The sequence below is a fragment of the Mobula hypostoma genome, chromosome 4 (assembly GCF_963921235.1).
Source record: "Mobula hypostoma chromosome 4, sMobHyp1.1, whole genome shotgun sequence".
Lineage (NCBI taxonomy): Eukaryota > Metazoa > Chordata > Chondrichthyes > Myliobatiformes > Myliobatidae > Mobula > Mobula hypostoma.
Genome location: NC_086100.1, coordinates 154,072,117 through 154,096,184, shown reverse-complemented (window position 1 = coordinate 154,096,184; position 24,068 = coordinate 154,072,117). Strand labels below are relative to the sequence as shown.

Genomic DNA, 24,068 nt, shown 5'->3' with positions numbered 1-24,068 from the left:
AGCACAAACCTTGTTCTCCCATTCTCATCCTGCACCTAACCCTCTTCTAGAGCAGACCTGGTTTCTACACCAGAGGAAAGCACAGTAATACAATTATCTCCACTCCCAATTGGAAATGCACTAAACTTCAGCAGGAGAATAGAGGGTGGGAAGCTGAGAGTTACTGGCAAAACAGTCGGTTCATTGAATTAAACAATTGCAATCTATGCTGATCAATATCAGCTGAAGAAAATATTGGTGCAGGCTGCACAATGAGTTATTCAAGTGAAATCATTCAACACAGTGGCTTGCTTTGACTGCTAACCAAAGTATCTGTCCTGAGTGGAACAAAAAGGATACTTAAGTTAAACGGCTTCATTCCAGTTGGGGTATTGGCACCAATCCATGTCCTGATGCAACAGCTGGCTTCACACTTGCAATATTCCTGCAAGATCAGTTCTCAGATGTAGTCATACCATCAGAGGGTGCTGGTGAGCAAAGGACACAACCATGCCACCGATTTAGGAGCTGCAGTGGTCATGAGCAAGACCCCATCTTTGGCCAAATATAATTGTAATCCATCAGAAGCAGCACAAAAGGAAGTACATGGGAAATTGATGTGCAGAATTCCCTTTTACTAGGTTTGAAGTGCTCCCTTTCTGTTTCTGAAGAAAGTGGTATCTTGCCTAAAATGTTTCCACCAATACTACTCTTGCCTTGAAGTTATAGAGATGTCTTTCGTAACTCAGTAACATGAACCGTATCTATTTCTCTCAATTATTCCTCCAACCGTCCTCTACAGCCCCAAGTAACAGAAATCCCAGGATATTAATGTTCATTTTTGCCTTAGTTTGCCTAATGCCCCAACTAGCACATCTTGGACAATGTGAATTTAAATGAATGACATTTCTCCTGCTGACCAGCTCCCTCCTGTAGTCTTGTATTATAACTGAAGCATGCAGTCTCCAAATCAAATAGTGCGCCAATCCTAACTGCATCAGAGGACCTGTCTGCCAAACGTCGTTCACATTTAATTAAAACTAGCATCGGTGAGATCTACAGCAAATCCAAGAGGTTGTGAAGAGAAGAGCAAAGGAGGAATAAAAGACACAATGATTAAATGACCAGAGCAATAAGCCAAGCAGATCAAATCACAACAAATCTCCTTAATATTAACATCATAAAAAGTCTGTGATTAAAGGCTGATTTATACTTCTGCATAGTAGCCTACGCAAGTGGCCTACGCTGTCGTGAGCATTTATACTTGTGCTTTGGTGTGTCTGCGTCGCTCTGCAATTCACCGCCAAAACGCTAGTTGGTGGTAGGGTTTCTATACCACTGTGTTGAGTTTCTTCGTGTTGAAACTCAACACGAAGAAATTCAAACTTTAAACAATGGCTACTGAAACTGAAGGAGGGTGAATTTTCTGTGCTTGTCCGGCCACTGAGAGACATGGACAAGGAAATGCATTTCAAATATTTTCGGATGTTGGCAGGTAGATTTGATGATTTGGTTCATCGTCTCCAACCATTTATTTTGCATCAGTGTACGCACAGTATACTCAGAGACTTGCAATCACCATTCCAGTTTTAGCTTCAGGTGGATGTCAACAGCTAGCTATTGACTGGCATCAGGGTCCTCCATAATTTTGGAGGTCTGTAAAGTTTCATGGAAAGCACTGCAGCCAGAGTTCCTTCCCTGCCCTTCAGTCACCTAATGGGAAGCTATTGCAGCGTAGGAGGAAATGCGATTCTACCAAGTAGAGCAATCACAGTCGTTGCAGTCTGCATCGCCACGACGCATAGTTACATTTTTGGGGAGGTGCACGTCAGGCTATGGTGTAGAGTATGGCGTAGGGTACGTGGCTACGCCATACCTACGGCGTCAATTTGACGCAAAGTATAAATTGGCCTTAAGGATTTCAAGCTCTGACAAAATAATCTTTCAGGAAGTAAGAGCCACATTTATAAAATAGGTGTACCATATTAAATACATTAAATTAATATAGATATTGTCACTTTCTGAGGTTTAAGGCAGGGAAAACCTCATGAGATTTGAAATCTTGTATCACCGCTTCAGCTTCACTCATTTACTATCATACTCTCATATCTGATCCCCAAGTTAAGAGCCCTTCAGCTCACTCTAGAAAGTCACCCAATCTTTCCCAAACGTTTTGCACATGCCATTAACATTTTGTCTGAAGGAGCCTGTACTATTGAAGAAGTGATAAGAAGAGCCAAATTAATCCAAGTTAAAAACAGCTACAATTAGTCAAAGGGAAGGTTCACTGTCTAATCTACATTTCCTGGATACTCTGAGAGCTATTTCCAGCATTGAAAATATATAACAAAGTGGCTTTTAATTTGAAGTGGACTTCATCAGTAAGTATTTCAAGGTACATTTAATCTCTTTGTAAACGATTTATTGTGAACGTAAAGGACAAAGCAACATATCCAATGGATGTGCAGTCTTCTTGAGAATAAACTTTAAGTTGGGGTGTATGGGCGTCAGCGAGGGGTAGCACTTCTGATGGGGGAACATGTTGTGTTCTTTTCAGGGCGGTTTGTCCACCTTTGGTCCCAACCTGGCACTCAGCTCTCACCTGTGGCTCCTCGTAGCTGTTTGCATGCGACAGCGGCCACACCCCGGGCAACGGCTTTGACAAGCTGACTAAACCAGGTGAGGGTAGCCGACGGATCTCAAACCCTCGGTGAGATAGGGAGATGTCTATCCCAGCATGTGAAGACAGACTCCGGCGGATTGAGTGGATGAGACCAATGGAAGGTCCAACGGTCAAGAAGGCGGTCTCTGAAAGCATCATGGAACGCATAGAGCATGACAAGACACAGAAGCTGTCCTGGACATCCACTGCACCTAGTCCCATCTCCAGTCATCTACACCTGTCTTGCCACTGGATCCAGATGGGAATTGGGAAGAGAGAGTGAGGCTGACACTGCGCAACTCTCCCTCACTTAAATCCAAATCAAGCGCCAGTCTCGACACCATCAGCCGGCTGGTGGTGCAGTGACATCAGCACTGAACTCCAGGAGCAAAGGTTCCTGAGTTCGAATCCAGTCAAGCCGCTCCCAGGCACACTTTCCATCCATGCCGGGTTGAGTGTTGAGCTAGCAACTCGACCTCGTAAAAAGAACTAATGGTGTCGAAGTCTTCATCGATGACAATGGACGAACCTTAGAACCTTTAAGTGGTGTTAATGTGAACAATATTATATCTTCACTCCAAAATGCAGTAATTGGATGAGTAAAAATAATGGTTTATTTATGCTTCAAATCAGAGCAATAAATTACCAAGTTCCAGAGAGGAAAAAATGAATTTAAAATGGCATTGTTACCTCTCAGGAAAGACTTCAAAATAGGTCCAGCGCTCAAAACAAAAAAGTAATCAATAACAAGTGTTTGTTTTATTTTTGCAACATTATATATATTTGATAAATTTGCTTCATTTATAACACTTCTTTCAGCTAGAAATGTATATTCATGTATAAAGATTTCAAACTTGCCTTAGATCAAAATGGCAGCCAAACTGAAATACAGAAATAAATATCTTACACTTTTTCAGTTTCGGTTTACAGTTTGTTATATGATGGTTAATATTTTTGTACTCCTGATAGTAACTAGTGGTCTTCATATATCCTGGGAGTGCTCGATTGGCAGCATAACAGACAAAATGCTCACTAGGTTCAAACCACAACACATTATACATTTCTCATGTGTTGCAATGTTAAGCTTAAGTAGAGTCACAAGATGAAGCAGGGTGAGTGAACTATGAATAACTTCATCATCCCATAGGGCTACAACTTGATACTTTTCAGTATAATAGATTTTGCTATATTTATTTTGCACTGTAAGTTCTTATGTAAACATTTATACTGGAGAATTCCCTATGTAAATATTGATGCAATGTAATTAGAACATATCACCAGAAGAGACACTATTGTACAGCATATGTGACGTGCCAAAAGTGTGTGAAAATTAACAGCGATATACAGCTGGAAGCAATGGTACACACAACTAGCCTCTGGAAATGGAAACTGTATATGCACGGAGGCAGATTTCACTGTTACTGTTTCTACATTCAGTGTCCACTTTATTAGGTATACCTCGCATTAGGGTTAGGGTTAAGGTTATTCAATGCAAATATCAAATTAACCCACCATGTGGCAGCAACTCAATGGTCAGGAGGTTCAGTTGCTGCTCAGACCAAAGGTCAGAATGGGGAAGAAATGTGATGAAAGCGACTTTCACCATGGAATGATTGTTGGTGCCAGACAGGGTGGTTTGAGTATCTCAGAATCTGCTGATCTCCTGGGATTTTCACACATAACATTCTCTGGAGTTTAGAGAATGGTGTGAAAAACAAGAAAACATCCTGTGATTCGCAGTCCTGTATGCAAAAATGCCTTGTTAATGAGAGACATCAGAGGAGAATGGCCAGACTGGTTCAAGATGACAGGAAGGCAACAGTAACTCAAGTAACCATGCAGTATGATAGTGGTGTGCAGAAGAGCATTTCTGAATGCACAACATGTCAAACATTGATGTGGATGGGCTACAGCAGTGGAAGACAATGAACATGCCCTTAGTTCATCTCCAGGCACCAAGGCAAGACTAGGGGCAACATAGTACGGCGGGGGGGGGGGGGGATATCTCAGCACAGGTAGCTGAGAACCCCACTGCACTAACAAAATTGCTTTGATGGCATTGAAGCCAATATGCTCAACATCTGTCAAAGATGTCACCACAACTTAATATTTATGATTTTCACATCACAGGAACTGTCAAAGAAAAAAATATTTTAAGACAAAAAATGCAAGCACATATCACAAGAGTTCAACTTACAATTTTTGTTTTTACAGATCCTCTTTGTTTCATGATGCTGCTGGTAGATTTCTCCATTCATTTGAATAGGGACTGCTGTACTTATACCAGAGTTAACCTAGTGCAGGTTCGGTTGCCAGCAGAGGTAAAAACCTATGGAAGTTTGTCCTGCCCCAGTAGACTAGATGAGGAGTTCACTGGTGCAGCAAAGATGCCACACTGAGCTTTACCTGAAGCCAGCAATGGAAGCTGGAGCTTCAGGACAGAAGCACAACTAAATTCCTGTACGAGCACAGACATTGATTTAACGAAGGAAATATTATCACAATGAATGATTCTTCCATATTTAAGCATAAATCTGCTCCTACAAATTTGTCTCTAAGAGAATGCATGGCTGCATATTGAACAAAGACTTTTAAAATGTTATAAGACAGACGTGAAAGCACAGAGGAACATCTGGAGAAATTTCTGAAACACCGGTTTGCTGCTGTTGTTACTGCGTGATCGAGAATCTTCCGGAAGCAAGGTCTCAAAATCCCCGGCTTTGCCTCCTGCTGGTGAGTGAGACTGAGGTCGAATCGTTCGGATAGAGATGGTGCTCAGTACTTGGTGTCGGAGGGCTGATCGAAGGCTCGAAGTTTTCGGATGACTCAGAGTCGGACTGTGGTTGGGCATGCAGGGAGAGTTTTCTTCCTTCTCCTGTCTGCGTGAGATGTGGGACTTGCGAGAAACTTTGAACTTTTTACTGTGCCATGGACTGTTCTTCATCAAGTTATGGTATTGTTGCACTGTTGTAACTATATGTTATAATTGTGTGGTTTTGTTAGTTTTTTCAGTCTTGGTCTGTCCTGTGTTTCTGTGATATCACACCGGAGGAATATTGTATCATTTCTTAATACATGCATTACTAAATGACAATAAAAGGGGACTGTGTGTCCTCATAATCTAATCTAATCTAATCTACAATAATAAAATATGCTGGAAATACTTAGCTGGTCTAGCCATATCTGTGTTAAGAAAAATAAAGTTAAATGTTTCAGATCGAGGACCCTTTGTCGGGACTCAGGAGGAGACAAAAGAAGTTTGCTAAACTGCAGGAAGGGTGGTGGGGCAGGGCCGTTTCTAAGAGGGCAAAACCAGCTGCCTTTGGGGGCACACTGTAAACAGGGTTATGTAGTCAGTGAATGAATAGGCACAGGTAGAGAACGAAAATACAAGCAGAAGAATGTGGAAATTGCCAGCTGCAGAGTGGGAAACATGTCCAGCAGGTCAGACACTGCATGTTCTCCACTTCCAGAAAATGGATAAGAAGACAACAAGCAAGCTGAGCCAAATTCACAGATGGATGTTTGATAGAGACAGCAATCGGGTTACCTACAGATTCATGTCCTATACATCATGTCCTCAGTATTATTTGTTTACTGTTTATTACTTCCATGATTTGTTCTCTTTTGCATATTGGTTGCTTGCCAGTCTTTATATACTGATTTTCATAAATTATTCTGTATTTATTTTCCTGTGAATGCCACAAGAAAATGAATCTCAAAGTAGTATAAAGTGACACACATGTACTTTGATAATAAATTTACTCTGAACTTCGTATCAATGCCTGGCAGAAGAGTGACTAATTGTACCAGCAGTAACACGGTGCAGTACAAGAGTGCGATCATAATCTCATTAATTGGCAAATAATGTAGTATCCTAGTGCCATTCCAGGGAACCTAGGTTCTGTGGATGCACAAACTGTCAGACCATTAGGGGACACAAGGAGAAAACGTGGAACTGAACTCTGTTCACTTTGATCATCAATGGAGCTGATACAGGATCACAGAGTAATGTGGTCTGTCTAAGCAAATCCCATTTGATTGCAGTTGGCCTATTTCCCTTCAAACCTTTCCCTACTGATGAATCTGTCCAAATATCTTCTAAATGCTGCCTCAGCCACTTTCTCTGGTAGATTGTTCTATATAAATACCATTCTCGGTCTTTTGCACCTCTTATTTAATTTATCATATTTTTTTTCTAACCAGTTTCTGGTCTTATGAGGTTTTTAGAAATACTGTCATGCAGGACCTGATTGTTTAAACAGAGTATTCCGGGTCACCATTCCAGAGATTTGCAGGGTTCTACAAGTCTGTGTATGGAGGTTTAAGGGTTTTATTTTCTCCTCAGTGTGAATGTGTGATTGTGCTGAAACAGCATGTACCCCACTAAAAAGATATCTAACAACCAAAGGTAAAATTAAAAATTTGGGATACAGGTACCAGACAGGGACAGGGAAAAAACGAGGTGAAGTCCTGTTTACTCAAGCCAGGAGAGGTGTAGTGAGGGAAGCACAAAATGTTACATCTAAGCACATGGGGCAGAGCTACAATGGTGCTTAACAGCGATTCCTTAATTTCTACCTTTAATGTCTCTCTTCTTCCTTTTCAATGTGGATGGGGTTCGGTCAGAGAACCTGACCTAGAGTTACACCCAGACTTCATTTCTTTGTGGTGTTGGGACCCATTCCTGGGGGCTCACAGCTGGCCACTTTCTGATACCTTGAGGGCACTGTCTAGAAGATGAGTGCGTCTTCAGGGTTCCGAGACTTTGTGGCCCTGTGGACGAGCCAACTATGCCGATGCTGCTGACTGACGCATTGCAGGAGAAAATGGAACATCAGATTGGCTACCAGGGACAGCTGGTCTGTCTATCTGTCTGCTGTTGCTGAGGGAAGAACTTGTTGCTGATTCTCAGGTTGGAGAACTCGGAAAGAAGTGGTGTAGCAGAACTTATCATCGCAAATCAGCGAGTTATTTTGTTCATGTCTCCCCTCTCACTGTGAAAAGGTGACTTCTCTCTATCCCTTTATTGGCAGAGAGAGAGACTGTGGCAAGCTGAATTATCAGGTGAATGATTAGTTTTTTGTTGTACTGCAGATCATGGTCTTTTTCGGGGGGCTTTGCTATTACCTGCTTGGTGGGTGGACGGTGCTGAAGGTTTTTTTTTGCTGAAGTAAGTGAGGCAGGGGATGCTTGTCCTTTTCTGCTGCTTGTGCATGGGAGGGGGGAAGAATAGGAGGGGGCCTTGGTGTTCTCACATTTTTACTGTCACTCATTCTTCTGTTTTTATGAATGTCTGTGAAGAACAAGAATTTCAGGCTGTATATTGTATACATTTTCTGATATTAAATGGAACTATTGAGCTATTAGAAACCATAGAAACTACAGCACAGAAACAGGCCTTTTGGCCCTTCTTGGCTGTGCTGAACCATTTTCTGCCCAGTCCCACTGACCTGCATACGGACCATATCCCTCCATACACCTCCCATCCATGTATCTGTCCAATTTATTCTTAAATGTTAAAAAAGAACCCGCATTTACCACCTCGTCTGGCAGCTCATTCCATACTCCCACCACTCTCTGTGTGAAGAAGCCCCCCCTAATGTTCCCTTTAAACTTTTCCCCCCTCACCCTTAACCCATGTCCTATGGTTTTTTTCTCCCCTTGCCTCAGTGGAAAAAGCCTGCTTGTATTCACTCTATCTATACCCATCATAATTTTATATACCTCTGTCAAATCTCCCCTCATTCTTCTACGCTCCAGGGAATAAAGTCCCAACCTATTCAACCTTTCTCTGTAACTGAGTTTCTCAAGTCCCGGCAACATCCTTGTAAACCTTCTCTGCACTCTTTCAACCTTATTTATATCCTTCCTGTAATTTGGTGACCAAAACTGAACACAATGCTCCAGATTCGGCCTCACCAATGCCTTATACAATCTCATCATAACATTCCAGCTCTTATACTCAATACTTTGATTAATAAAGGCCAATGTACCAAAGCTCTCTTTACAACCCTATCTACCGGTGACGACACTTTCAGGGAATTTTGTATCTGTATTCCCAGATCCCTCTGTTCCACTGCACTCCTCAGTGCCTTACGAATAACCCTGTATGTTCTACATTGGTTTGTCCTTCCAACGTGCAATACTTGTCAGTATTAAACTCCATCTGCCATTTTTCAGCCCATTTTTTCAGCTGGTCCAAGTCCTTCTGCAGGCTCTGAAAACCTTCCTCACTGTCTACTACACCTCCAATCTTTGTATCATCAGCAAACTTGCTGATCCAATTTACCACATTATCATCCAGATCATTGATATAGATGACAAATAACAATGGACCCAGCACTGATCCCTGTGGCACACCACTAGTCACAGGCCTCCACTCGAAGAAGCAATTCTCTACTACCATTATTTGGCTTCTTCCATTGAGCCAGTCTAATCCAATTTACCACCTCTCCATGTATACCTAGTGACTGAATTGAAGCTAAAATTTCAATAGTTTAAAACAATGACGTTTTACCTTAAGAGTAAGACTTTTTAGTCCCAAATTTACTGCTGTTAGGAAGGGCAAACTACTCAACAATCAGAAATTGTACCTCTTTGAATCATTAGCAGAACAATAAAGGGAAGAGTAATGAGTATATATAGGGCTCAGCTTGTAGCAAAATGACAGAGAAAGAAGGAATCTAATGTAAGATTACAGTAATCTTTCAAATTCATAATATAGGAAATTCTATTTATTTTATTTTCTAAAAATCCTTCAGATTTTTGCACAATCAATTACAAGCCTGTCGAAAACGTAGGAGGAGGGGGCAACAAGCTCTTTATGAGAGCATCTTAATGCCATGGGTCAATGAGCTACCAGCAACTAGAACAAAAACACCCAACCTTTTAATAAGAAGGGTACTTAAAGCCAACACAAAGAGGGAGCTTTGATTCATCCACCTGGGAGGTTTACAACCTTGGTTTATGTGCTTGAAAGACAATGTGAAATTCTACTTGACATCATTGCAACCAGAAAGCAGAAGCATCAACCATAGAAAAATGAACAAACCAACCTTCAATAAAGTCAGCAGCTGCGTGCGTCCGATGGTTTGCTGCTCCTTCATCTTCGGGGCTGTTCAAAATCCCTAGTGCAACCTCAATAGCTTCCACCAGTTCATCCCGTTTGTCCTTCCGGATTGGTTTCTCCTCAGGATGTCGGGTGAGACCCATTTCCAGCTGGTACACCTTCTGGAGGGTGAAGCTCTCAAATGGTATCACCGAATATTCTGTCGGCAATTTAACACCAGCGTGGACTTCCGCTTTGTCAATCTGGGAGTGCAGAAATTCCCACAGATCCACTTGTGTTTTCGCTGGATTGCTTGGATCAAATTTGCCTCCCAGCGAGTCGCTATAGCGGTCATGTACAATCTTGAGCTGCTCACTTCTTTCCCGCAGTTCCTCCTTCAGTTGTGCTATTTGCTTCTTCAGGCTGTTGATATAATTACGATGTTGTTCCTCACGCTCTTCAAGCAACACCCTGAAGTTGTCTTTCCCAGTTGGCCCACTCACCCTGGGTAACAAGGGTTGGCCATCTTCCACCTTTGGTGTGCACGCCAGCATGTACAACAAGGATACTACACTGCACAGGAAAACCAATACCGTGGCAAACTGCCAAATCCATGCCGGAGTTCCCCTTCGCATCACTCTCAACCACATCCTGTCCTTCTGCAACGTCAGTCCAGTTACTCAGTCCTGAATGATTTGACACCAACACCATCTGTTTCTGAACTAAATGTTTTAGTCCTGAGAAATCTTCTCATTTCAAGCTGAGCTCCTCCTCTGGTGGCTACTGGGAGCACATCCTGAAAGTACAAAGACAAAATTGAACGCATATATACTGCAAACATCAAATCAAAAATTCATTCAAATAACTTTCTCCTTACAAATAAAATGTAGTCATTGCTTTTTCATCATTTACAAGCTAAGATTTTAACAAGCTCTCTCATACTAATGCAGCAAAATCAATTTTAGACAACAGGGACTTATGGAGAAGAGGAGTTCGGTGGTTAATACCGTTCCGGCTGACCAAAAGTGCACTGAGAGCGGTAAGCGTAAAGGAGTTGGGTGCTTACTGATCTGGTTAACAAAGATAGTGCAATCCGGGTCATATTACAATCAAGGAACATGTTTGTAGACCAGATATTGAACTTTTTACTGTTGATCCTATTACGGCAATTTCTGGATTGCCAATGGTAGAACATAAATCTTTATCTTCTTCAGCCTCTCGAATGATAGCTTATGTTACTTTAATGGCGAGATCTATTTTGTTGAACTGGAAGGAAATTAATCCTCCAACTACATTCCAATGGTTTTCTCAAACCATATTAAGTTTAAATTTAGAAAAAATTAGAAGTGATATTTTTTACCCTTCGGTTAAATTTGAAGATACCTGGAAACCGTTTATGCAACATTTTCATATGATGTAATCTGACCTTTCCGAATCTTTTTTCTAAAATTATATGATGAGAGGAGTGGAGTTAGCGACATTATGGATCTTGTCTGATACAAGTTGTTGGTCTAGCCCTGTTTTGCCTTTTTTTGGGGTTTTTTTTCTCTTTTTCTTTTGGGGTTTTTTTTTGTTTATATATTTTTTTCTTTTTATTTCTTTGTTAATGTTTAATCTCATTATGAGTTTGGAAATCTTTTATTTCTATGTTACTTAAAATTCATTTTATATATGCTGATGAACATTTTTCCAATCTCTTTGTACCAACTTTGTTATTGAGTTTATAATTTTGAAAAATTACTAAAAAGATTTAAAAAGAAAGAACTTTTTACTGTTGGACTTCGGCCACATTCCACCGTGATACAACACTTGGCGGCACGGGAGGTCGTTCCTGCCTGTGGCCATCGAACGTGCAGCTTCTCCCGTGGAGGGTCAGACACCCTGAGCCAATAGACTGGTCCTGGACTTATTTTCCATCTGGCATAGTTTGCATTTTGTTGTTATGATTGTTTGTGGTTTTTGTATTGCTATATTTACGCTCTATTCTTGGCTGGTGTGGCTGTAACGAAACCAAATTTCCCTCGGGATTAATAAAGTATATCTATCTATCTATCTTTAACTTTTTTAACTTGCTTACAAATTTCCCCAGTAACTACCCAGACAAAGTAGTTCCTCTATAACAATTCCTTCATCATTTTAAACATCTCATTCAAATTACGCCAACTTTTTGAACACAAGGAAACACAACGCAGTATTTAACATTTTTGTTCATGAGGTACAGATGTAGTTAACAAGACACCGTTTATTGTCTCATCCACAGTGCTCTCAAACTAGGGGGGCAGGTAGAAGTCAACAAAATTGGTGCAGTTTACAATGACATACTGGCCAGGCCAATACGAGAGCAGATTTCTTTCCCTTTAAGGTATTTGTAAACTAATTGAGTACAGTAATTCTTTTACAAGGGGTGATTGATAAGTTCTAAGGTAGGAGTCGATTTTAGAAAACCTAGCATATTTATTTTTCCTACATTTACACACTTAGTCCAGCGGTCGTGGAGCGTACGGATCCCTTCTTTATAGAAGTCGGCGTCTTGGACCTCCAGAAGTGGTCCACAGCGGGGGTGAGGGGTGATCGATAAGTTTGTGGCCTAAGGTAGAAGATGAGTTATTAACTTCAAACTTTCTGCATTCTCACTCAGAGTTGAACTGCACGTGCATGTAACGAGAGCTGTATAACTCATCTCCTTCTACCTTAGGCCACAAACTTATCTATCACCCCTGCTGTGGACCACTTCTATAAAGAAGGGATCCGTATGCTCCAGGAGCACTGGACTAAGTGTGTACATATAGGAGGGGACTATGTTGAAAAATAAATGTGCTAGGTTTTCTAAAATGGACTCTTTCTACCTTAAGCCATGAACTTATCAATCACCCCTCGTATAGTGGCATGCAAAAGTTTGGGCACCCCTGCTCAAAATATCTGTTACTGCGAATAGTTAAGTGAGTAGAAGATGAACTGGTCTCCAAAAGTCATGAAGTTAAAGATGAAACATTCTTTTCAACATTTTAAGCAAGATTAGTGTATTATTTTTGTTTTGTACAATTTTAGAGTGGAAAAAAAAAGGAAAGGAGCACCATGCAAAAGTTTGAGCACCCCAGAAGATTTGAACTCTCAGATAACTTTTACCAAGGTCTCAGACCTTAATTAGCTTGTTAGGGCTATGGCTTGTTCACAATCATCATTAGGAAAGGCCAGGTGATACAAATTTCAAAGTTTTATTAATACCCTGACTCCTCAAACCTTGTCCCAACAATCAGCAGCCATGGGCTCCTCTAAGCAGTTGCCTAGCACTCTGAAAATCAAAATAAACGATGCCCACAAAGCAGGAGAAGGTTATAAGAAAATAGCAAAGCATCTTCAGGTAGCTGTTTCCTCAGTTCGTAATGTAATTAAGAAATGGCAGTTAACAGGAATGGTGGAGGTCAAGTTGAGGCCTTGAACACCAAGAAAACTTTCCGAGAGAACTGCTCGTAGGATTGCTAGAAAGGCAAATCAAAACCCCCGTCTGACTGCAAAAGACCTTCAGGAAGATTTAGCAGACTCTGGAGTGGTGGTGCACTGTTCTACTGTGCAGCGACACCTGCACAAATATGACCTTCATGGAAGAGTCATCAGAGGAAAACCTTTCTTGCATCCTCACCACAAAACTCAACGTCAGAAGTTTGCAAAGGAACATCTAAACAAGTCTGATGCATTTTCAAAACAAGTCCTGTGGACCCATCAAATTAAAATAGAACTTTCTGGCCACAATCAGCAAAGGTATGTTTGGAGAAAAAAGGGTGCAGAATTTCATGAAAAGAACACCTCTCCAACTGTTAAGCACGGGGGTGGATCGATCATGCTTTGGGCTTGTGTTGCAGCCAGTGGCACAGGGAACATTTCACTGGTAGAGGGAAGAATGAATTCAATTAAATACCAGCAAATTCTGGAAGCAAACGTCACACCATCTGTAAAAAAGCTGAAGATGAAAAGAGGATGGCTTCTACAACAAGATAATGATCCTAAACACACCTCAGACTCCACAATGGACTACCTCAAGAGGCACAAGCTGAAGGTTCTGCCATGGCCCTCACAGTCCCCTGACCTAAACATCATCAAGAATCTGTGGATAGACCTCAAAAAAGCAGTGCATGCAAGACGGCCCAAGAATCTCACAGAACTAGAAGACTTTTGCAAGGAAGAATGGGTGAAAATCCCCCAAACAAGAATTGAAAGGCTCTTAGCTGGCTACAGAAAGCATTTACAAGCTGTGATACTTGGCAAAGGGGGTGTTACTAAGTACTGCCATGCAGGGTGCCCAAACTTTTGCTTCGGGCCCTTTTCCTTTTTTGTTATTTTAAACTGTAAAAGATGGAAATAAAAAAGTGATCATGCTTAAACTATTAAAGAAGTGTGTCATCTTTAACTTTATGCCTTTTGGAAATCAGGTCATCTTTTACTCGCTTAGCTATTCACAGTGATGGAAATTTCAACCGCGGTGCCCAAACTTTTGCATTCCACTGTATATATAACAAGAAAATAGTTTCATGTTGCAGTTTTGCAATCCCAGCTTTTATTTACTTAATTGTTGGTCATCCGTCACATCTGATGATGATGGGCAACCTGCGCGGGAGAGTTTTTAAATGGAAAAGCTAAGCTGTCGCAGTGCGGCTGTTCCACTGTCTCAAACTCAGAGGTCCGGGTCCAGTGGTAGGGTTAGTCATCACAAAGGGGGTCTTCCTTGGTTGCAGTGGATGTCCATAACTTCTGTGCCTCGTCGTGGCCTTTGTCCTCCATGGAGTGTTGCAGAACCACCTTCTAGCCGTTGGATCGCACTGTAGATCTCATCTACCCAGTCCGCTAGAGCAGCCTTTAATTAATTATTTGAATGTCAAATTTCCAGCTCTCGTACTGTGACCTTGACTTGTCTCTGGGCTGGATTAGCACCATAGTGGTGGAAGATTAAGATGAAAAAAAACTAATGGTCCTAGGATTAGGTGACATTGCGCTCATTGTGCAGTCTTTGGCTGCAGCACAGGATGCATCTATCAATAGAGATTACTGTAACTATTCTTTAAGATTTGACATGTTTTCTCTTTAGCCAAATAAATCACTCATTTTCAATCTAAAGGCATAGGATATTTTGCAAATCAACTTCAAAGTCGCAGTATAATTAAAAATATTTGCAATGACAGGTATTTTAAGACTTCTAAGGAGGTCAATGGTTTGGGAATTATAAAAACTTTTACTTTCATTTTGCCAACTGACCTGGTGATGTTGACAACATTAAGTGACCAGACACTGCAGCCAGAAGTAGCAGGTATCGAGAGCTGGTCAGCCCTTTCGTAGCTGATACACTGAGATCTTGTGTCAGAAGGGCTATCTTGCTTGCACATGCTTGAAGGACTCTCTGCTAATCCCGTCAACATGACATGTCAAAAGGTGGCACTATATTAAACAAATAATAAATTACCAAATTTTCGTGCTGATAGTAAACAGAAAAAATAATTAATACTAATACCTCCATCCATGGTAATGTAATATGGATCAAACTGTTCTTCCATGCGTAGCAGTAAAATTGTGATCATATGGTATAATGAGAAGCTAGGCTAAGAGTTAATGAATTGTGCAAATGATATGTAAGCTAAGCATGTAATTCAATAAGGATCTTTGGGTCTGTAATCATCAAAGACGCTGCAAAATCATCAGGCCAACTCCTAAATACCTCCTCATTAAAGTGACATTTCTTTGTAGTAATGGTTAACACAAAGAAGAAGAAGAAGAAGAAGAAGAAAGCCCTTAACTCCGGAAGTGGAGTCATCGGGACACCATCATGACAGCAGTTTTTCTTAGCAGGCTTGAGTTGCTAGCTCAACCCAGCACGGATGGAAAGCGTGCAAGGGAGTCGGCTGGATTCGAACTCGCTCCAAAGTCCGGCGCTGATGCCACTACGCCACCAGCCGGCAATGATTAACACAAACTGCATGGAATATTTGGGAAGGCTCTGAAAAAATACAAGCCCAGCCAAAAGCTGCATTGTCATTAAATTGGTGGAGGAAGGGGATATGAGCAATTATTCATCAGACTGGACATTCACAGCAACAATGAGATGGGAACGGATACAAGTGAACTATGAAAGGGGGACGAAATGACTCATACAAAATGCTGACCTCAGTGAAGCTAAAAGATGCACCGGGGTTTTCAAAGCAGCAGCACTTTCGACCACAGAAATCAATGAATTATCTTCTTTCCTTTTGGAAATAGTTACATACACCTGGAATAGTATTGGATGTAATACGGTTAGCAGATATCCTTGGGCTTTCTCATAGTGTTGAAGTAGGTGCTAAATTGGGATGTGATACCTGATGTGTGATGTTTAAAATCTGACACTTACAGAAAGTGCTATTTATAGGAAGTGTGATAGTTGACTGCCAGTGGACACATTTAATGCAATTTACTACCTTCTTGTTTTCATCAATGTTCAAATAAGCACAATAGCTAACACTCGAGAAATTGCTTCAAATTTTTAATCAAAAGGGTGGATTTTACCCTTTCCAGATTAGTATTTATCATTCATGGTCTATTCCACAGCTGTTACATTTCTCATATGCACTTTTGCTGAGCAGAAATTAAGTGTAGGATCTATATACCAGCCTCCTGTGCTCCCTTCTCTTAGTGTTACTTCCCTGCATGAACTCCAATTCTCTTACTATGACAAAGTATTACACAAACAACCAAGCATTCCTAGCATCAGTTATCCCCCTGCACTAAGAAATTAATGCTTCACTTTTGAATTTCATAGTAATTCCAATAGGTACACCATTCCTCCAAAGTATCGTTTCAGTAAATATTAGGGACTTTGGACACATCAGAGAATCAGTGAAGCAATTAATGAATTTTGCCATAATGCATGCCATTTTAAAAAGAAAGCTTTTTAAAACAAATTGAAAAGGTGTGTGATTGGTGCCCACTGTAGCCAGATGATAAAACTGGTCCAAGGTTCCAAAATCTTGAGCAAGTATTCTAGATTAAACAATCTGTGTGGTATTGAAGAAGTGCTAGGCTCTGTATTTTGGATGAGATTTTAAACACTCTACTCAAACCTTTTGGGTGGACATAAAAAATTCCACCCTGTTCCAAAGAGCAGTTGCACTCTCCATATTTATTCTGCATCAAAAATCACTGAAGCAGATCATTTGTCACTTGTCTTGTTAATGTTTGTAGGCGCTTGCTGTGCAGAAATTAGTGGTCTACAGTGTAAAAGTTTCTATATAGTATTGGGACATCCCAAACCATTCTACACTCAATGTTCTTAAACATACAAGGATAAAATAGCAGAAGAATGCCATTCAGATTGTGCCCTCCATTCAAAAAGATCACAAACTTTTACTTCAGTATTACTTCCCTGTACAAACTCCCACTTCATTTACCAGCTAAGGGTCATTTGATCTCAGTCTTCATTCAACGTTGTTAATAACCGTGTCTCCACAGCTTTCATGGCACAGAATTCCAAGAATCACTACCCTCAGGTGATTTTTTTTCCTCACCTGAGTATTGCAATGACTGACATTTTGTGACATCATCACCTCTGGTTCTCTCGATAACCAGGTAGGGTAAAAAGAGACTTCACAAACAAAATTTCTCTTTCATATATCCATGCAATTTCTGCCGGATTCTATTATTGTTTTCCCGGCACCCTTTGCTTAACAACAATATCCATTATTTTTTCAGCTGCTTATGCAAGGCTGAATGACCTGTAAGTTCTATGAACTCCCTCCCTCTTTTCATTATAAGTAGGATTGAATTTGCACGGTAGATCTTCAAAGCATTATCTCTTCTTTAATACAAAATGTAAAATCTGACACAGCAAGATGGATTACTTGTCTAAATCCCATTATCAGAAATGTTAGAAATTCTCCTATGTATTCTACCGATGAAGTTCTGCCGGGAATTTCGTTCACAAGGTTCCTGGTCAAGCATTTTATTTACAAGATTATCTCTAATTATTGCCAATTAGAAAATATTAATACAATTATAAAAGTACAAATCATGCTTCTTTACAATACACAAAATAAATATCTCAGCAAAATTTTAAATGGTAAATTATGCTGCTCCTGGAGTAGTTAGAAAAATAAATTTTCTGTAAAGTGCAAGTTCCTAATGCTAAAAATGTTGACTTCAAAATTAAAATGCATTCCAACTGGAAGATTGAAGTAATAACATATAGTACCAATTATAATAATAGCCTACTTCATACGAAATTTGAAGCAGTGAGTGAGAGAAAAAGATGGGGAGGGAGAGGGAGAGATTGTTGCAAGGCAGAAACTACTTGGAAAGTATACAACTCATCAGGAGTGAATTTTATGTGAGCCAATAAAAAGAAGGAAGGTGCAAGCTGAGTGGCCATTGTTAATGTGGGCCAGTGTTAGAGTGGGAGGCTTTGGCTCAACAGGCTTGAGGAAGCAGAAGTTCTAAGCAGATTTCTAGTAAGCTTCCCTCCCTCCTTCCTTCTTTGTCCATTAGCACATAGATAGTACACTGACAATAGGTCCAGAGCTAGTGGCATGTTCTTTGTTTGACCTCTGTGAGACCTCCAGTCTCCTTGATAACTACATCTGCATGAAGAGCATCAAGCTGTAGCTCCTCAGAGACTGCGTTAAGGAACTGCAACTGCAGCTAGATGACCTCCAGCTCATACAGGAGAATGAGAAGGTGATAGATAGGAGCCACCTGGCTGACTGGGAAGACAAACAGACAGCCAGTGCAGAGTACCACCGTGGCCGTTACACTCAATATTAAGTATAAAGCTTGGATACTGCTGGAGGTGGGGGAACAACCTACTAGGGAGAAGCTATAGCAACCAGACCTCTGGCACTTAATCTGACTCTGTGGCTCAGAAGGGAAAAAGGAAGAAGGGTGCAGTAATGATAGGGAATTCTATAGTCAAATGAGTAAACAGGAGACGTGAAAATGAAATCCAGATGGTATTTACCTCCCAAGTAGCAGGGTCAGGGTCATCTCGGATCAGATCCACAGCATTCTAAAGGAGGAGGGTGAGCAGCCAGAAGTCATGGTAAATATTTGCACCAACAATATAGGTAGAAAAGGAGGAGGCCCTGAAGAGAGAATATAGGGAGTTAGATAGAAAGCTGATAATCAGAACATCCAGGGTAGTAATCTCTGGATTGCTGTTGTGTCAGGCGCCAGTGAGGGTATGGAGAGGATGCTTTCCAGACAAATGTGTGGCTGAGGAAATAGTGCAGCGATGTAGTCCATCTGGCCTAGATGACTTATCCACCTTAAAACCTTTGAGTTTGCCTAGCACTTTTTCCTTTGTAATAGCAATGGCACTCACTCCTGCTCCCTGACACTCACAGACCTCTGGCACACTGCTAGTGTTTTCCACAGGGAAGACAGATGCAAAGTACCCATTAAGTTCATCTGCCATTTCTTTGTCCCCCATTACTACCTCACCAGCATCATTTTCCAGTGGTCCAATATCAATTCTCACCTTCCTTTTACTCTTTATACAACTGAGAAAACTTTTAGTATCCTGCTTTATATTATTGGCTAGTTTGCCCTCATATTTCATCTTTTCTCTTCTTATCACCTTTTTAATTGCCTTTTGTTGGATTTTAAAAGCTTTCCAATCGTCCAACTTCCCACTCACTTATGTACCCTTTCCTAGGCTTAACATCCTCTGTCAGCCACAGTTGTCTACCCCTGCCATTTGAGAACAGCTTGTACTGTGGGACATATCTATCCTGCGCCTTATGAACTATTCCCAGAAACTTCAGCCATCTCTGCCTTGCCGTCATCCCTGCCAGTATCCTCCTCCTATCCACCTGGGCAAGCTCTTCTCGCATGCCTCTGTAATACCCTTTATTCCATTGTAATACAGGTACAAGTGAGTTGTGCTTCTCCCTCTCAAATTGCAGTACGAATTCAATCATATTATGATCACTGCCTCCTAAGGGTTCCTTTATGTTAAGCTCCCTATTGATTGGGATCTCTTCTGGGGAAGGCATGAACTGTACAAATAGAACAAGTTACACCTGAGCTCAAGGAAGACCCATATTCTTGTGAGCAGGTTTACCAGAGCTGTTGAGGAGGGTATAAACTTATTTGGCAGGGGATGGAAACTGGAGTGATAGGGCTGAGGATGGGGCAGTTGGTATACAAGTACATGCAGTGTGCAGTGAGAATGTGAGGAAGAACAGGGAGGTAATAGGGCAAAATTGCAGTCAATGGTATGAATTAAAGACTAACATGGGGACAAAATCCAAAAAAGTGATGAATACAGGACTGAAGGTGTTATATTTGAATGAATCCAGTAAAAAGAATACATCAGTTGACCTTGTAGCATGATTAGAGATTGTCCACAATGTCGTACCTGCCATCGCTGAGTTATGGCTGAAAGAAGATTATAGTTGAGAGTTTAACATCCAAGGATACACATTGTATCAAAAGGACAGGCAGGTAGGTAGAGAAGGTGGGGTGGCTTTGTTAGTAAAAAATTAAATCAGATCCTGAGAGTTGACATGGTATCAGACGATGTAGATTCCCTGTGGGTAGAATTAAGAAACTGAAAGGGTAAAAAGACCCTGATGGGGGCCAGCTGGTGGTGCAATGACATCAGCACCGGCCCCGGGAGTGGAGGTTCCCGGGTTTGAAACCAGTTGGGTCCGCTCCCAAGTACGCTTTCCATCCCTGCTGGGTTGAGTGTCAAGATCACAACTCGACCTTGTAAAATAAAGGGAAAATGCTGCGAAAATGTCTGTGTGGGGAGTGGTGCGCCACACAGTCTCTCTCTCTCCCTCTCGTTCCGCGCCTTGTAAAAAAGCCATGAAAAAGACATAATCATGGACGCACGCACAGACTCGCACGCACGCAGGCACATGCCAGAAAAAAAAGACCCTGATAGAAGTTATATACAGGCCTTCAAACAGCAACCAGGAGGTGAGATATAAATTAAAATGGGAAATAGAAGATGCATGTAAAAAAGGTAATGTTATGATAGTCATGGGGGATTTCAATATGCAGGTAGTTTGGGAAAATCAGGTTGACGCTGGATCCCAAGAGGCGGAATTGGCTGCCTACAAGATGGCTTTTTAGAGCAGTTTATGGTTGATCCCTCTAGAGGAAAGGCAATCCTGGATTGGGTATTATGTAATGAACAGGATTTGTTTAGGGAGCTTAAGGTAAAGGGATCATCAGGAAGCAGTGATCATAATATCAGTGGTAGAAGCTAAAGTCAGATGTGTCAGTACTACAGTAGAGTAGAGGGAATTACAGAAGCACAAGAGAGCAACTGGCCAAAGTTGATTGGGACGGGATACTAGCAGGGATGACAGTAGAACAGCAATGGCTGGGAGTTCTGGGTGAAATTCAGAAGATGCAGGATAGATACATCCCAAAGATGAAGAAGTATTCTTAAGGGAGGATGAAGCAATTGTGGCTGACAAGGGAAGTCAAAGAGAGCAAAAATAAAGGTGCATATAATATAGTTAAAAACTAGTGGGAAGTTAGAAGATTGGGAATTTTTTAAAAATCAACAGGCAACTAAAAAAGCCATAAAGAGAGAAAAGATTAAATGTAATGGTAGGCTAGCCAATAATGTAAAAGAGGAGATAAAAAGTTTTTTCAGGTATACAAAGAATAAAAGAGAGGTGAGAGTGCCTATTAGACCACTGGAAAATGATGCTAGAGGGGTAATAATGGGGGACAAAGAAATAGCGGACCATCTTAATAAGTCATAGAATCATAGAGAAGCACAGAACAGAAACAGGTCCTTTGGCCCATCTAATCCATCCTGAAAACTATTTAATCTGCCTACTCCTAACGACCTGTACCGGGACCAGAGCCCTCCATATCCCTACTATCCATGTACCTATCCAAACTTCTCTTAAATGTTGAAATCGAGCTTCTATCGACCACTTTTGATGGCAGTTCATTCCACACTCTTACAAGCCTCAGAGTGAAGATGCTTCCCCCATGTTCCCCCTTAAACTTCTCACCTTTCACCCTTAAGCCATGACCTCTGGTTGTAGTCTCAACCAACCTCAGTGGAAAAAGCATGCTTGCATTTACCCTATTTATACTCTTCATAATTTTGTAAACCTCTATCAAATCTCCTCTCAATCTTCTACATTCTAAAGAATACAGATCCTATCCAAACTTACCTTTAAACTCAGGTCCACCAGACCCGGCAACATGCTTATAAATTTTCTCTGAACTCTTTTAACCTTGTTTTACATCTTTCCTGTAGGTAGGTGACCAAAACTGCACACAGCACTCCAAATTAGGCCTCACGAATGTTTTATACAACTTCAATATAACATCCCATCTCCTGTACTCAATAGTTTGATTTATGAAGGTCAATTTGCCAAAAGCTTTCTTTATGACCCTACCTACCTGTTATGCCACTTTAAACAAATTAGACACCTGTATTCCCAGATTCCTTTGTTCTACCCCACTCCTCAGTGCCCTACTTTTCACTATGTAAGACCTACCCTGGTTGGTCCTACCAAAGTGCAAAGCCTCACATTTTTCAGCATTATATTCCATCTGCCATTTTTTCAGCTGGTCCAGATCCCTCTACAAGCCATGATAGCTTTCCTCACTGTCCAGTAAACCCCCAATCTTGGTGTCATCTGCAAAGCTGCTGATCCAGTTAATCATATTATCATCCAGGTCATTGATATAGATGACAGGCAACAAAGACAACAGCACCAGTTCTTGTGACACACCACCAGTCACAGGTCTCCAGTCAGAGAAGCAATCCTCAATGACCACTCTCTGGCTTCTCTCACAGAGCCAATGTCTAATCCAATTTACTACCCCATCCTGAATGCAGAGCAACTGAACCTTCCTGACCAGCTTCCCATGTGAGACCTTGTCCATGTAGATTACATCCACTGCCTTACCTTCATCCACTATCCTGGTAACTTCCTTGATAAACTCTACGAGATTGGTTAGACATGACCTACCAAACACAAAGCCATGTTGACTATCCTAAACCAGTCCATGTCTGTTCAAATACTTATATATAATATCCTGTCCATCAAACACACCCCAATAACTTTCCCACAACTGATGTCAGACTCACTGGCCTATAATTTTCTGGTTTTTGTTTAGAGCCTTTTTTAAACAGCAGAACAACATTGGCTATCCTCTAATCCTCTGGTATCTCTCCTTTTATTAAGGATGTTTTAAATATCTCTGCTACAGCCCCAGCAATTTCTGCATTTGCTTCCCATAGGGTCCGAGGGAAGTATTTTCTGTCAGTTTTCACTGAGAAAGACACTAGCAGTATATCAGAAATTCAAGAGTGTCAGGATGCAGAAGTTAGTGTAGTTGCTATTAATGACAAGATGCTGAGGAAACTGAAAAGTCTGAAGGTAGATGAGTCACCTGGACCAGACAGTATACAGCTCAGGGTTCTGAAGGTGGTAGCTAAAGAGATTGTGGAGAGATTGGTAATAATCTTTCAAGGATCACTACATTCTGGAATGGTTCTGGAGGACGGGAAATTGCAAATATCACACCACTCTTCAATATGGGAGGGAGGCAGAATAAAGAACATTATAGGCCAGTTAGCCTGACCTCAGTGGTTGCGAAGGCACTGGAGGATGAGGTTCAGGATGAGGTTTCGAGGTACTTGGAGGCACATGATAAAATAGGCCAAAGTCAGCATGGCTTCCTAAGGGAGAAATCTTGCCCGTCAAATCTGTTGGAAATCTTTGAGGAAATGACAGGCAGGATTGACAAGGGAGAGTCAGTGGACATGGTTTACTTGGATTTTCAGAAATTCTTTGACAAAAGTGCTGCACTTGAGACTGCTTAATTCCCCATAGTATTACAGGAAAGATTCTAGCATTGATAGAAGATTGGCTGACTGACAGGAGGCAAAGATTTGGAATAAAGGGGGCATTTTCTGGTTGGCTGCCAATGATTACTGCTGTTCCACAGGGGTCAGTGTTGGGACCATGACTGTTCAAAATATAAGTGAATGACTTGGACGATGGAATTGATGGCTTTGCAGCCAGATTTGTAGATGATATGAAGATAGAAGAAAGGGCTGGTAGTCTACAGAAGGACTTAGACAGATTGGAAGAACGGAAACACAAGTGTCAGATGGAATATACTGTAGGGAAATGTATGGTCATGTACTTTGGTAGAATGAATAAAAGTGTAGACTATTTTCTAAGTAGGGAGAAAATTCAAAAATCAGAGGTACAAAGGAACTTGAGAGTCCTTGCACGATTTCCTAAAGATTAACTTGCATGGTACTTCCAAGAAGACCACAAACTTGTTGTTGGGTTTGGAGGTTTGTGTTCTTCAGTGACTCAGAGAGCAATATTGGCTGGAGTCAGACTTTATGCTTTGGCTCTTGGT

At 41.1% G+C, this 24,068-nt stretch overlaps 1 protein-coding gene across 5 annotated transcripts in view; it reads right to left on the bottom strand.

The window, feature by feature from the left end:
• Nucleotides 1-24,068, bottom strand: part of LOC134345692 (chondroitin sulfate N-acetylgalactosaminyltransferase 1-like) — a 224,682-nt gene that overhangs the window by 86,580 nt on the left and 114,034 nt on the right. For 2 of the 5 annotated variants that reach the window (XM_063046760.1, XM_063046761.1), the window contains exons 2-3: nt 14,940-15,119; nt 9,700-10,488 (exon numbers count right to left, since the gene is read on the bottom strand). In XM_063046760.1, the coding sequence (XP_062902830.1) occupies nt 9,700-10,342 (643 nt within the window). In that variant the 5' untranslated portion in view covers nt 10,343-10,488; nt 14,940-15,119. Of the gene's footprint in view, nt 1-9,699; nt 10,489-14,939; nt 15,120-18,663; nt 18,723-24,068 lie in introns of those variants that run through there. The other 3 variants (XM_063046763.1, XM_063046759.1, XM_063046762.1) reach the window with 2 other exon arrangements.